Consider the following 14,416-nt stretch of genomic DNA (forward strand, 5'->3'; position numbering starts at 1 on the left):
ATCAGGTTCAAGAAGTGCAGATATTACAGATCCACAGAATGAATGAATCAGAAACAAGAAGATCCTTGCACTGTAAGTTTGCAGATACAGCTTCCTCTCCAGCAAAGAGAACAGCGGGCTTCACAGTAGTGACATGCCCAAATCTCACTCTAAATCTGTTGCATATAGCAGTGAGAAGGCATAGTACCCTTAGATAATCTTACACATAGATACTACTAAAGCACAAATAACATGTCTAGATGTTTCCTAAAAGGTGAGAAATCTTCACTATTTTAGTTCATGGACATTTTACAGCTTTCCATTCAGTTACTGTCAAGAGAGTTATAAGGCCCTTTTTATAGACTTTGTCTGCTAGCAGGTAAAAGCCCAGCTGCATATCGCCTAACAAAAGCCAGTTAGAGTTTTTTTTATCGGGAAGGAAGAACAGATTTTGTTAGCTGGAAGCAATTTTATTTTTCATCCCTATAAGTCAAGTGTCATGTATTAAAGCAGAGACTTGGATTGACCTCTGCTGGGTAAAAAAGAGCCTAACATGATGAAAAATCCAGCCCTGGTTTATGCCACTCTTCTCTTATTTCTCTGTGTGTTTGCTTTGGGGGAGACTTACCTTTCTTTAAAAAGAGTCATGTTGGGAACATCCAAACACAGTCTTTAACCTTTCATTCAGGACTGGGCTAAGCCAGGTCCATACGACCAGCCTGTGATGAACACGCTTCAGAGACGCAAACGTGAAGTTGACCCTTCTTCAGGAGCCCAGTTCATGCATCCCGGACTAATTAATGAGGCTCATTCACCCCGCAGTACAAGAATGCCCGTGGCATCGAGGGTAAAGTGTCACTTGACCAAAAAGCACTTCTCTAACCCTTTAACGCTCAGATTCTCATCTTTCTCTAGCTTCTAACACCGGTCTGCAGGAAACTGTGCTTTTTTACAGCTTTATTAGAAACTCTTAATAACATAGCAATTGCTCTATGCCTGAGCACAGAAATGACTATAACAGGGCTCTTTTAACTTTCTAGATATCTTCTCTCTATGCTTTTTGACTGTCAACTTTGAGTTTGCCAGAATGGATATTTGGTTTAATATTGTCCAGAGCAGAGGTGCCCCACCATTTTTTAACAGTAGGCCAAGAATTATCAGCCTACAGTTTTGGCAGAGTAAATGTACAAGGGATAAGCCTATCCCAGGAATGACCCCAGATTGAAGTTTTGCAAACTAACGCAATGTTTTGGGGCAACCACCCTCCGTCACATAATCAGTATCAATGAACTACTGCCCCGAATAGTTGTATTTTTCCCATGACTCTGACCATAAATGGGATAACTCCATCTCATTTTGGCTTAACTGTTGCTTGTCCGTGGATCCCTCTGAATGCAATTGCAGCTCTGGGTTCAGTTGTAAATGCATGGTGGCAAGGACATTATTCTTTTAGTAGTCTTAAATTCCCAACCTTTGTTCTAGGACTCCACGTAGTTTTTGTAGCAGAACACAAAATATTTTGGCACCTCTGGTCTGGAGACAACCTGCAGACATTCAGCAAAGAATTAGACATTTCAGCCTTGCTCACAAGGTCTCCAGAGGGTGAGTTGAAGCATGTGTGAGCAGGCATCCCAGGACCTTCTTAACAGCAGTTTCTTAATAGTTGGAGGCCTGCAGGTTGCCCAGATCTGTTTACCACAACAGACACAACCACAACCTGTGCTTTCCTGAGAATTTTTCATTTATTCATTCTTTCCTGTGTCCCCCACCAGCAAGGAGAAGAAGCAGAAAACTGTGATGATCTGGCTCTTGCCCTGAGTAGAGGACTGCAGCTGGATACACAGAGGAGTAGTCGGGATTCCCTGCAGTGCTCCAGTGGATACAGCACACAAACCACTACCCCATGCTGTTCTGAAGACACCATCCCATCTCAAGGTAGGGAACACAATAGCACATATACTAAAACAGAGGTGTCAAACTCAGTTCTTATCGTGGGCCGCATCTTTATTATGGTTGCCCTCAAAGGGCTGGTTGTATCTGTAAGACTTGGTATCCACAGCACCCCACCCACCTTACATCAGATGTCATGACCCCCCCCCCTTCTCCTTATACTGCTGGGGTGGGAATGAGAGGCGGAGCTGGAAAGCAGAAAGTGCAGGGTCTGGCGGAAGCCCAGAGGAGTGATGAAGTCAAAGTCTAGTCTGTTTGGTGCTGAGATCGGGGAAGGCAGAGACAAGGGGGTGCTGCAGCTCCACAGAGAGGCGCAAGGTCTATAGGAGGAGTTTCGTCCTCTTTTCTGAGGACGACTGCTTAGACAAAGTCGGGGGTTCTGCAGGAGAGGTGCAAGGGCCACATGAATGGCCTGCTGGGCCACACTGGGCCCATGGACCTTGAGTTTGGCACACGTGTTCTAAAACGTCACGGATGAAAACTGTTACGCACAGCCAGTAGTTAGAATCAGAGTTAGCTTCTGATTCCATCTGTAAGTTGCTATATTAAAGTGAGACAGTCTTAACCAGGTTTATGCAAGAATCTGAATATTCAGTACTAAATTGGCAGAATTGTGAAGGCTTAATGCTGCAGATTTTTTATGTATGTAGCCTTACTTTGCTTGAGCCTGATTCTTTGCTTGTATCCGGGCATTAGAAGTCATCACCAAAATTGAATTGGCTGTGAATGACATTTCTAATTCAAAGTAACCTTTCAGTAAGATAAAGACTGATGATGCAACTGACCCCAAGAGTAAAAGCAATCTCCAAGAGGTTCCTACAAGTACCTTGATTTATCTGCCAGTGAGTCCCAGAGGGGGGACAATTGATAGGCAGTTGTCTCCTGCTCCCTTACTGGATAAATCTCAGTCTGACCTTACTTTACTCCAATTTTTGTGTTACCCCATGACCCCTCACCACCGTGTCCCTTTTTTTTTTTCTTTCAATCAATCCTTTTATGCATACCCTTTTCCTATAATTTTCTGGGAGGTTGCATTTTTTCCATGTCCTTTAGGGCTCATGTACACTGCAGCTCCTCAACTGACGTTCAGGAGCTGTTGAGCATATTTTTCAGCAGCCCCTGAACTCTCCCTAATGTTTTCCTATGTCTCCATGTACACATCGTCGTTTACAGTCGTTTTTTGAACACACCAAACTTGCGTTCAGGAGTAGATTTTACCAGCGTTTCAAATGCCAAATGCTTGTAAACGCGGTTAACCACGTTTATAGGTGTTTGCGTTCAGAAGCGGTTTTTAACTGTTCCATGTCAAGATGCTGTCCAGAGCCTTTTTTTTCATGACCAGAAATGCATGCAAAGCGTTTTCCACGTATTCAAATGGACCCGGTACACCAGTGCAGTCAGTTCCAGGTTTTGCGTGAAGCAAAAAATGGTAAAAGGTGCTGCATTATGCTCATGATGGGATCCATAGTGAATACAACCAGAAAAGATAGGTAATCTCAACACACACTGCTCTCTCTGCTTCTGCTCTCTCTATTCCTCTCAAAATGTCTGAAATAGTTAATTTTTTACGATTTTTCAGTGCATTCTGGGCATTTTGGAAGGTCTCCTGAGGTTATCTTTTAAAAACGCTTCTAAACGCTCATAAACGCAGTATGCAAACGTGGCTAAACGGATTTTTTTTAGCTACGTTTTCCAGCAGTCATTTTCCATCGTTCACAAGAGTTTTCCAAACGCCCCGTGTACATGAGCCCTTATCTATAAATTGGCCAAAATCAGACAAAATTTTGCTTCCACAGGGTGGCGAAAATAAAATGTTACTTTGCACACCAGTAAATCTGCCACCATGTGTCTCTGCGCACTATTGAGATGTGTTGGCTTTCTCTGTAGAAGTTTAAATAATAAAAGCTGTCAGGACTGATGTTTAGCTGCCATTTAGATTTAAGATTTTCTTGCGTAATGGCAGTTGAAAATTAAAATTAAAATTTGTATGGAATCAGTGGGTCAGTATACTGTTCCAGTCGGGCTCACTGAGGTACATAAATGGCCTACACCTATAACAAGGGCATTATTCAGCTTTGGTCAGAGCTGGACAGTTTGTTTTTTTATCTACAAACCCTGCATAGGCATTTATTTCGCAAAGGTGAAGTAACCCCTTAAGTCTGGCCTGTCGTATACTGTAAGTCTATATGTCTCATTTATGAATGTTAAGGAAGAATTATGTTAGTTGTTTATTTTGTTCCTAGCAACTTTTTCTTTCTTATTGTCTGTCTGCAAGAATGAAAGGGAAATCCTGGCTGCATGTTATGGTGAAACAAAGTATTCAATACAGTATTTCAGTATGCATTTAGCACTCATACCTCCCTCTTGTTTTCTAGTTTCAGATTATGATTACTTCTCAGTGAGTGGAGATCAGGAGCAAGAGCAGCAAGATTTCGACAAGTCCTCCACCATCCCAAGAAACAGCGACATCAGTCAGTCATACCGCAGGATGTTTCAAGCCAAGCGCCCTGCGTCCACTGCAGGATTGCCAGCCAACTTTGCGCCTGTCATAGTCACTCCTGGTGTGGCCACCATCCGGAGGACACCATCCACCAAGCCATCAGTGAGACGCGGTACCATCGGAGGAGGTCCCATCCCGATAAAGACTCCAGTTATCCCAGTCAAAACCCCAACTGTCCCGGACGTTCCGGGTGGGCTTCCCAACAGTACCAGTGAAGAATCACCTGAGCAGAGTCCCGACTCGCCATCCATAACTGAAGGAGCCGTGCTGGGCGGTGACATACCCACATCTTTATGGAGTGGACAGGCTTCTGTAAACCCCCCGGTTCCGGGAACCCCTGGTGTTATTGCTGAAGAGCAAAGACCAGGTCGATCCGAAAATGAAGATGAAGAAGATGAACAGGATGGTCCTGTCATTCCTGAACCCACAGGCCAGCCAGACCCCGAGACAGGAGATACTGCTCTGACAGATGCACCACAGGGAGAAGATATGCTCAACGCAATTCGCCGCGGGGTCAAACTGAAGAGGACCACCACAAATGATCGCTCGGCTCCTCGGATCTCCTAGAGCAATCAAAGAACCAAGGAGAGTCTTCCGAGCCGGGTACAAGGAACTGCACCATGACACTTGTCTTTAATCCATTCCAGTCTACGATCGGAGGATTTTGTAGGAGCATACACAGGGTTGACAAACTCTTCAAGAAACAAATACTACAATAGTTCCAAAAACAGCAGCGTAGAAAAGACAACCTTAGTATCTGTTGGTGTTCCGATTGTAAATAGTGATTTTACTTCTGCACATAATTAATCCCTTTATGTTTTTTCCTGCTTTTCATTTCACAGATTCATTTTTATTTCCATAAAGTGCCAAAACCCATATTTTAGTTTCAAAGAAACCCATGTAAATTTTAAAAGCTTTGGACAGGATAAACAAAACAAAATAAAGCAAGAATAAGACAGTGTTCCTACGGAGGATGAAGGACTGGGGTTTGTGTTGCGCCTTTTCTTCTATTCTGTTTTGGACTTGTACAGATGGACATCGGATGACCCGTCTGCTTGGCAAGGGGCGGGTGCAGTTCATTGGAACAGCCATGGGGCTACTTTATGTGAGGTGTAGACCACCTTAGCATCAGAGCAACCTAACTTTTCCTATACATACACTACGGCTAAGGTTTTTTTTTTTTATTATTTTAAATTCTTTTGTTTGTTGTTTTTTTTAAATGCTGATATTATAAATTATTAACAATTATGAGCAATATAAAAGTTTAAAAAAAAAGTTTTAGCATGTACTGGGGGATTTAGTGATAAACACTACCATTGTGACCCATGCTATCACTCACACATGTAATCTAGACGTTACCGCTTGCATCTACCATGGTCATAACTAAGCCATACAGTAATACAGCGTTCCAGATTTTTATGCTACTAGACCTCATCTTTTCAGTGGTAGTTTGTTAATCCCAGCATGCCACCTTAATTACCTAGTGTATTGCAGTGTAGCCAGGGTTAAAGTGTAACATGGTTTACCAACAGTAAAGACAGCCATTTTGTGTCTTAATTTGTGTTGGAGACCGTTTTGTCACTGAACAAATGCAATTTTGTCACTGTAGCCACTATGTCCTTGAACCAGTTTTGGCAGTCTTACCTCTGTATAGTCTATAGACTGTCCACAGTCTCACCTCTGTAGACTCAACCAGTGACATCACATCTAATGTCTATCACGGTACCTAACGAGGAACTGAACTCTGGAGCTGTGCCCAAAAAAAAGGCAAACAGAGGACAAATGACCAGTATTTCCTGTGGTCTCCTTGCATCTGATCGTTTCCCTTATTACTGACTTACCATGCCTTGTTCTACACTGTTTTGTGTGGAGGTGGCGATCTTGGTAAAGGCAGGGCTTTTCTTCCTTATTGAGCAGAACAGTAATGATATCACTAAACCTAACCCCCAAATCTCCTGAGACTAGCAGTCAGAGGCAGCAGTGCCTTAGATTTCACTCTGCAGATGCACAGCTATGAGGCAGCAAGTACAGGAGTGCCTAGGCACCCTCACATACCAGGAAGGGCATTTCTGTTTTTGAGGAATTCAAGACAAGAGGGACAATTAACATCTTTAGATGTTCTCTATAACATAGCAGATCTTAGCTTTTTCAGTTCAGGTCCAGTTTAATTAAGCTGAAAGTCTATATTCTCATTCTTTTTTCAACAAAATGGCTACACCACTGCTCACATAGACTAGTGCACTTTAAATCTCTACGTCCATTAAAAGGGATTTGTTTTTATTTCGATGTTAAATCCTCAAACCACTCTTGTGTTTGTGCTTCTCTCTTCTGTGTGCTCACTTTATTTCACTAATTAAATAAAGGGATAGTTATAACAAAGGTAATTATAATTCATAAAAAAGGCTAAGGCAATTATATAATTATATTTATGGTAGCAGGGAGTATATTAAAAAAAAATTACATATGCACCACAGGACCTAGCTGGCTGGGTCTCATTTGAACCCCCCCAAATACGTTAATGTAGACGTTCGCTGCACTGTTAATATAAACATAGAGGTAAGTCATGTATAATCCAACCTTTTTTTTTTTTTTGGCAAGTTAGAAACATGTAGCACAGAATTTTTTGCATATGCTGAAAGAAGGAACGTCAGTACTCGCTTTTAAAAACTAGAGTGAAGAAACCGGATCAAGCAGGCCAAGATGAAACCCGAAGGGTGGTAGGACTGCACAACTTATCCCATTCTAGTTTTTAAGGGACAAAATTCATTTTATGAAGTCCATTCTCACGAATGACTTTTTTTTTTTGTATTCTATGTAATGTATTTTAGGATTGTTCATAGATGGAAAAGAAAACTGTATAGATTTTGTTTTTCTTTCTTTTAAAATAGACGTGAATACTTAACACTGTCTTTTGCTGTGATACCCACTTTTAGAGGTCATAGGAAATCTGCAGAAATGGCTATTTGGAAACTCAAACTCTTATTTCCCAGATCAGATTAGTTATCACACAAGTATTGGTAATATAGAAATTTCAGGCTCAAGTGTCCGAAGGAAGCAACATATCAATTTCTCTATGGAGAATCTCATTTGTTATTACACATGAGAACCGTGTTTAAGGTCTACATTTATGTGGTGAAATTGAGTGGTTTTGTATTAGAAATTCAGTTGGTCTTACCAATGAAAAAAAACTGTATAGTAAAAGTATGTAATAAAATGAATGCTTCTGTAAGGGGACATAAGTATTATCAATCCCAGTGTAATTAAAGCTATCTACAGAGGCAGTACCCAGCATCAAAGGTGTGAGGTGACTCAAGATGGCAATCTTGTACTTGAATATTTGCAAAAGAAGTGCCAAGCAAAAATGGTATATTTTTACAAGAATATTTCTGATTTTATTAAAAATAAGCAGAAGAAAATATTTCAATCACTTTTTATAGCAAAGGAACTTTTTGTCTATTGTGCACTTGGCATGTACGGTAAGCAGGGCCGGTTCATGGGACCAAGGGCAGATATTGATTATAGGGCCCGCATGGACTAGAAGCCTAAGAAATTGAGCCAGACATTCTCAGCCAATATTTTATTGGAACCTTGGGTTTCCTTTAGAGGTTATTAGGGGTTAGCAGGGCTGAACCAGACTTTCCCAGCCAATATTTCAGTGGAACCTTAGGTTTCCTTAAGCAGTTACTAGTTGTTAGCAGGGCTGGTTTATGGGACCAAAGGCAGATGTAGATTATTGGGTTTTCATGGGATAGAAACCTGAGGAACTGAGGCAGACTTTCTCAATCAGGATTTTAATGGAACTTGGGGTTCCACTAGAGATTACTAGGGGTTTCCTGAGCTGTGGCTGCTTTGGAATTGCCCTGAAATCTGATGGTGCTTGCATAGTTCCAGGGCATTGCCATTTGGCAGAGCCAGCAGTATGACACCAATGGTCTACTTAGCTGGCTGTATGAGTAGCATTCTGACCACCAATGTAAGGGACATTGTTCCCAGTGACCACCATTGTAAGGGACATTATTCTCAGTGACCACCACTGTAAGGGACATTATTCTCAGTGACCACTACTGTCAGCGGAATTCTTCCCACTGACTTCAGAAGGGGATCTCCAATTATTTTAAAGATCCTCTGTGGAAAATGTAGAAAAATACTCAATTATGTCTTAAACTAACAAAATTACATTACTTTAAACTTAAGCCAGCCCTGCCTAATAAGTAATTTGAGGCTAACATTACAAACACAGTTTTACCTCGCAGACAACAATCAATTTACCTAAAAAAAAAAAACACAAAAAAAGTGCAAATGTTAGGGAAAGACAATAGATATGTATTCTTGCCCATCACTGATGCACCAAATGGCTACTGCCGTTTTTATGGGATATACCAATGAATGCAGTCATTGGCCATCTATATCAACACTTAGAATATTTGAAGATCTTGGAATCACAAGTTAATACACTATTAAACTCCACATTTTTTCAACTAAGAGCATTGGCTCTTAAAATAACACACAAAGCCTATCAATAGAGCTTATGGACAGATTATGGAAATGTTTTTGTGAAAGAAGAAAACTGGCAGCCATTTGTTGGCCATGCCAGTGTAAGTCAACATTTTAGAACCTGTGGTTTACACAGATTCGTCTTTCTAGCGTTTCTTGAAAGTAGTCATTGGGCTGTAAAGGAGTTACTTATTTAGTCAGGATGATAGAAATATGTCCTCGAGTTCAACCAAAATGCAAACAAATTAATAAATTATACCTGAATCAATAGAGCCTAAACCTTCACTGGATGCAGGAAAAAAAAAGCAAAAACCCTTATGAAGAATAGTCCGGCTTACTCAAAGAGGCAAATCTTGATCCTCTGGCAATCAGATACTCCCTGCATCAACAATCTACAGTGTTATTTCTACAAATCTAGGCTGTTATATTTTATGCAATATAGCTAGCTATTAATATGGCCAATTATATTGCACTGCATAAAATGGCTGTGGATAAGTGTAATATGATATATTGTTCAATCTAGTGGATTCAGAATGGCTCCCTGCTTTCTGTTTAACACTGATTGGACAAAACCTGAAGGAAAACGTTCGTTTTTGGGTTTTTTGTTTTTTTTTGCCAGGTCCTGCTTTGTAATATAACTAAGTTACCTTTTGTTCACTGTGTCATGTCATTTTATTAGTCACATTATAATAAAGCAAGTGTTGACAATGCTTATATTCCATCCATCGTGCACAGTAACCACTCCAGAATCATTTTGTAAAAAGAAACCAATCTCCCCCACACAGAATGCTCTTTTATAGAGAAGGCATGTTCATACAAATACATATTTTTTCTAGAGCAATATCATTTGTTTAACCTATTAAAGTATATAAATATATTTAATGTCACCGACTACGCTTATTGGACAACAATGATTTTTGTCAATTAGCTGAAATGCAAAGTGAGTTGTCCAGCCACCGAATTTGTTCGATGCCAAAATATTCATACCGTAAAGGTGCTAGTCTCAGAGAAAGATGTCTGCAAATTTCTTGTTGGCTGTTGTTAATGGCGTAAAGTAGTATGTGAAGTTGTCGTGTTAATATATGAAGATGTACACCGCTGTGACTCCTTTCAAGATGTTATGTTACAGTATGACATTATTATTAAAGGGCATGGTTCAAAAGTATGTCATTATTATTTTTGTTTCCTTTTGGTGTCAATATGGCTATGTGTGGTTTGGGCAGTGACCACGGGGGGGGGGGGGGGGGGGATGGTATTGGAAAACCAACTTTATGAAATATAAAGAATGTCATTGGCACTGTCTGCAAGCTAGGTCTTTGGAAGGCTTTTCTTTGGGACGTACCCATTACCCGTACACAGTGGGGGCAGCCATGTCTTAAAGTGAACCAGGAACTAGTAGCAACACTGGAGCCATCATGTTACACTGAACATATACAAAACCTAATGTGAATAGCCATGGAGTCTCCATATCACTACCTCCAGTGATAACGAGTATTTTGTTGCATGAAATCAAATCTGTTCTAGTGCAAAGAACAGCCCATGAACTCTAGAGTGGTGAAGTCCTAGCTGTACAGGTCATCATGTCCACATTGGCTATAGTACAGTTAAACCAGCTGAATTCAGTGTCCTTAAAGCAGCATCTAAACAGAAGGAATATGCGTAATATTGTAAAAAGACACGAGAGGGCGCATCTAAGTGCAGAAAAGTAGATCATTTATCATTTCAGGGCTAGAACCACCAGAGGTCTTAATCACTCACATGTAGTTGGATAGAATGTGCATATCAAATGTTCAAAAAGCCATCATCCACGAAACCTGAGCAAGGTAGTGGTGATCTGGAGTAGATGGAATCAGAACTGCCAGTATTAGAAAGTATACAAGCTGGTACTGGCAGTTCTGCTTCCATCTACTCCAGATCACCGCTACATTGCCCAGGTTCCATTGATGACGGCTTTTTGAACATTTGATATGCACTTTCTATCCAGCAACATGCGAGTGGTAAATGTACTTAATTATCTAAAAATAAATTATCTAATTAGCTACACTTAGATGCGCCCTCTAGTTTGTAACTACACTAGCTATTTCCTTAAAATGAAGCTTTACATTCCCCGAACATGTGAACATAATGACAATCATAATCTGTTCAATCGGCTGTTTCGAATTCATTCTTTCCACTGCAAATTTGGGCTTTTTTTTGTCAAAAATTGTAGGCTAAGGCAGACCTGGACATTTTACGACCCTGGGTCACATCCGGCCCTTTGGCTGTCTCTGTCCAGCCTTTGTGAGGTCGATTTGAAATTGGCAGTCAAGTGTAAGTACGTGTAAGCCATGCATGCAATACTACTGCATTGCTTCTCTGTTGAAGGCGACTGCTATTTTTGTTCCAATTTACGCACATGCATGGATGCCTACACATCTTCACAGTAATGTGTTGGAGAACAGGTGTCTACAAGAGATGGTGGTGGCTGAACGTCCACCCCCGCAGGGCCTGTGAGACTGCTCCATGGCTCTGGGGGTGGAGTTTGAGTTACCGTCCCACCTCTGAGCTAGAAGCTCATGTCAATCGATGTGTGGTGAAGGTCACATTCACAGATATATATATATATATTCCTCTTAGTGTATGGCTACTCATCCCTTTACAACTACTATCCTTTGTGTTCTATTGAGTTACTGGAAGGAAGTGACAAATTCAAGGCCATTTTGTGCATTGAACAGAAACTAACTGATCCATTTAATAAAATGAGGTAATGTTTATGAACAGATATTACAGCAATTTTACTCATCAGTCCACTAGAGACTATTGACAACAAGTAGAAGCAACCAATGGGACTTTCACTAGTAAACAGATGCCAACCTTTGCCATTTAGTAAGGTCACTTTGGAACTAATAAATTCATTAGAGACTAATACTGATGGAAATTACATTTTTTTTTTCAGTTTAAACATAGGTAGGTGGATTAGGAAGTGCAAACAGTGGTTTCTGGCTCTATGTGACATTACTAGTTCCTGGTAGGATGGTTATTTGCTCAGGCCACAATATGGCTGCCTGCACAGTGCTACAGTGATAGGTACACTTTATGCAATACAGATATCACAATAGATTTAACGTTCACTGTAGGATTCTTGCCCTCTCTTCCCATAGGACTGTTCCTTTGTGTTCTATTGCATCCTGTATAGCACTGTCGTAGCAGAAGAGATGTGTACATGACAATAAAGGTGTCTTCTGCTACGTTAGTGTGTTTAGTTGATAGTTTGTAATTGAGAGTTGATCTCTCTCACTCTCTCTCCCTGTGCGGGTTGTTTTCAATCGTTTCAATAACTTTTGCTGTAATTGTGCCTCCCTCTACATTGTAATGATTGCTTCAGCCTACATAAAAAAAGAATAAAGAAAAACTGGATAAAGACATTCACTTGTGTCTCATGGAATGTTCAGCTAGGTATATGCGGCAGCTTTATGTACACGGGTGTTTGAGATTTGCTGCAGACCTGTGATGAAGAGGTTTTGGAGGAACTGGCATGCAGCTTTGGAAATGGAGAAGTGTTCACCTAAGTTTGTTGTTTTTTTGCTTTTTATTGCATTCTTTTAACCTCCCTAGTGGTCTGATTATGTCAATATTTCTGTGCTCAAAGCGGTACATTTTTTTGCATGGAAATATGTCGTTTTTTTTTATTGTAGGCCTGTAATTTTTAGGAATAACTCACTGAAATCTGTCTGAACAAGAGTCTAGTAAACATCCCGGGTATGATAAAATTTGAAACACAAAATCATAAATTATAATATAATAATTATAAATGTAATTCAATAATGTAATCAAACCAAAAACACTGAAATTTGAAATAGTTCGCACATTTGAAGAGCAAAGATTTGAACAAGTTCGCACATCACTGAGCAAAGTCGCAAAATCGTTTTCAGTGTCTGATGATGAATTTCCCCAAAAATCATTATCACTCAATTCTGCAAGTGGTTCTGATTTACTATCACTGATCTCTAGCCGGTCTAAAACCGATTTTGACCTAAAGGGACGCTTTTTGGACGCCATGGACGTTTCTCAGTTTCCAGCAGAAAGAACAGTAAAAATGCAGGCAGAGTGCAGTACAAAGCAGTAGGGACAAAATGTATGTGCAATGGTTTGATACAGTAATGTTACACTATGTGTATTTAGTGTATGTCACTTTTAAAATTTTTGAATGTCCCGCCGGTTCCTTCCCCTGTACGTCCTGACACTCGCAGGGAACGGAACCCGGAACACAGATGCTGGCATCGGCCGGAGGAGATGGCAGGGGACACTGCAGGGGGGACATTGCGGGAGCGCAGGACAAGGTAAGTGAAACAGGGATCCCAGAGCAACGCTGCAGAGTATTCCCGCATGTAGCTCAGGGTTACCGCTTTTGGTACTCAAAGTTTACCCCGAGCTACACTAGGGAATACCACCAGGGAGGTTAAAAAAGGCTGGTTGCTTGGCCATTATGTCAAGCTGAAGGTTTAAGTGTTTTGTGTCACTGAACCAGAACATGCAACATAAACATATAAAGCTTTGTATAGAGTGATGATGGGGATGTTAGAAGCCCTGTCAGGGTTGAATTGCTTTCTGTATCTTTTCTGAGGAGATTTACCCCTCTATTTGTTCTGGTGACCACTCTCATGGAGAGAGAATGGGATGTTCAAAAGCAGCCCAACTGAGGAAGGGGGTGGGGGGCGGGTAACAGATGCTGACAAGCCCAAATACATTTGGGAACCAGACACAATTCAGAGGTATCAAATGGAGAAATGTCTAAGTCAAGACTATAAAGGCTGGGGGACCCACCAGCAACTCACCAAAAACAGGTGGAACAAATACACTATCTGAACAGGAGGGAATTGGCTCAAATGACATGACGTCACCAGGAAAATTCACATACCAAGCACCAAGAAAACAGGCTCCTTGAAGGAAGTTTGGACAAAACAAGTCCAAAATCAGACAGTTAACAACAGAAGGCTCAACCTATAATTTTTTTTACCCATTCAATTCAGGGAAAAGAGGATTAATGAGTAGGAAACACGTTGCCCAATCAGACTCTCTTGCAATAAGATAACAATGGCTGTGAGAACCCTCACAGCATACTACCCCAAAGGATAGAAAAAAAAATGACCCCAAAGACTGTTTAAAAAACAATGGGTGTTAAGCAGGGATGAGGTATTCCAAACCTTAGACTGGTGCTCAAGAACAGCAGAATCAGAAGGATGAGCAGGACACCTTACAACCAAACAGCCAGGGGTGGTCTTGAGGGTGACAGGCTGTAAACCTGCCCAACTACTTAGCAATTTCATGATTCTAATAATCCAACCTGACCCAGATAAATGCAGCACCCTCCACTGAAGAACAGTGTGGGGATCTTAATAACATCATCGGATTGAGGACAGCAAACAGGATAAAGTATAAGGGGGCTTCCTCATAAGGCTGCAGTTCAGCCACAGAAGGAGGACCTATTTCCTGGTGATCAGGCCCCACAGAGGC

General features: G+C 40.9%; 1 protein-coding gene across 4 annotated transcripts in view; it reads left to right on the forward strand.

Moving 5' to 3' along the window:
- Window positions 1-10,088, forward strand: part of MTSS1 (MTSS I-BAR domain containing 1) — a 268,242-nt gene extending 258,154 nt beyond the window's left edge. For 3 of the 4 annotated variants that reach the window (XM_089677514.1, XM_089677516.1, XM_089677515.1), the window contains exons 13-15: window positions 668-826; window positions 1,752-1,914; window positions 4,305-10,088. In XM_089677514.1, the coding sequence (XP_089533640.1) occupies window positions 668-826; window positions 1,752-1,914; window positions 4,305-4,996 (1,014 nt within the window). In that variant the 3' untranslated portion in view covers window positions 4,997-10,088. The remainder of the gene's footprint in view (window positions 1-667; window positions 827-1,751; window positions 1,915-4,304) is intronic. The other variant, XM_089677517.1, reaches the window with a different exon arrangement.
- Window positions 10,089-14,416: the final 4,328 nt, after the last annotated feature.

Source organism: Staurois parvus, unplaced genomic scaffold (genome assembly GCF_062004578.1).
Source record: "Staurois parvus isolate SC_StPar_1 unplaced genomic scaffold, SC_StPar_1.0 ptg000187l, whole genome shotgun sequence".
NCBI classification, from domain to species: domain Eukaryota; kingdom Metazoa; phylum Chordata; class Amphibia; order Anura; family Ranidae; genus Staurois; species Staurois parvus.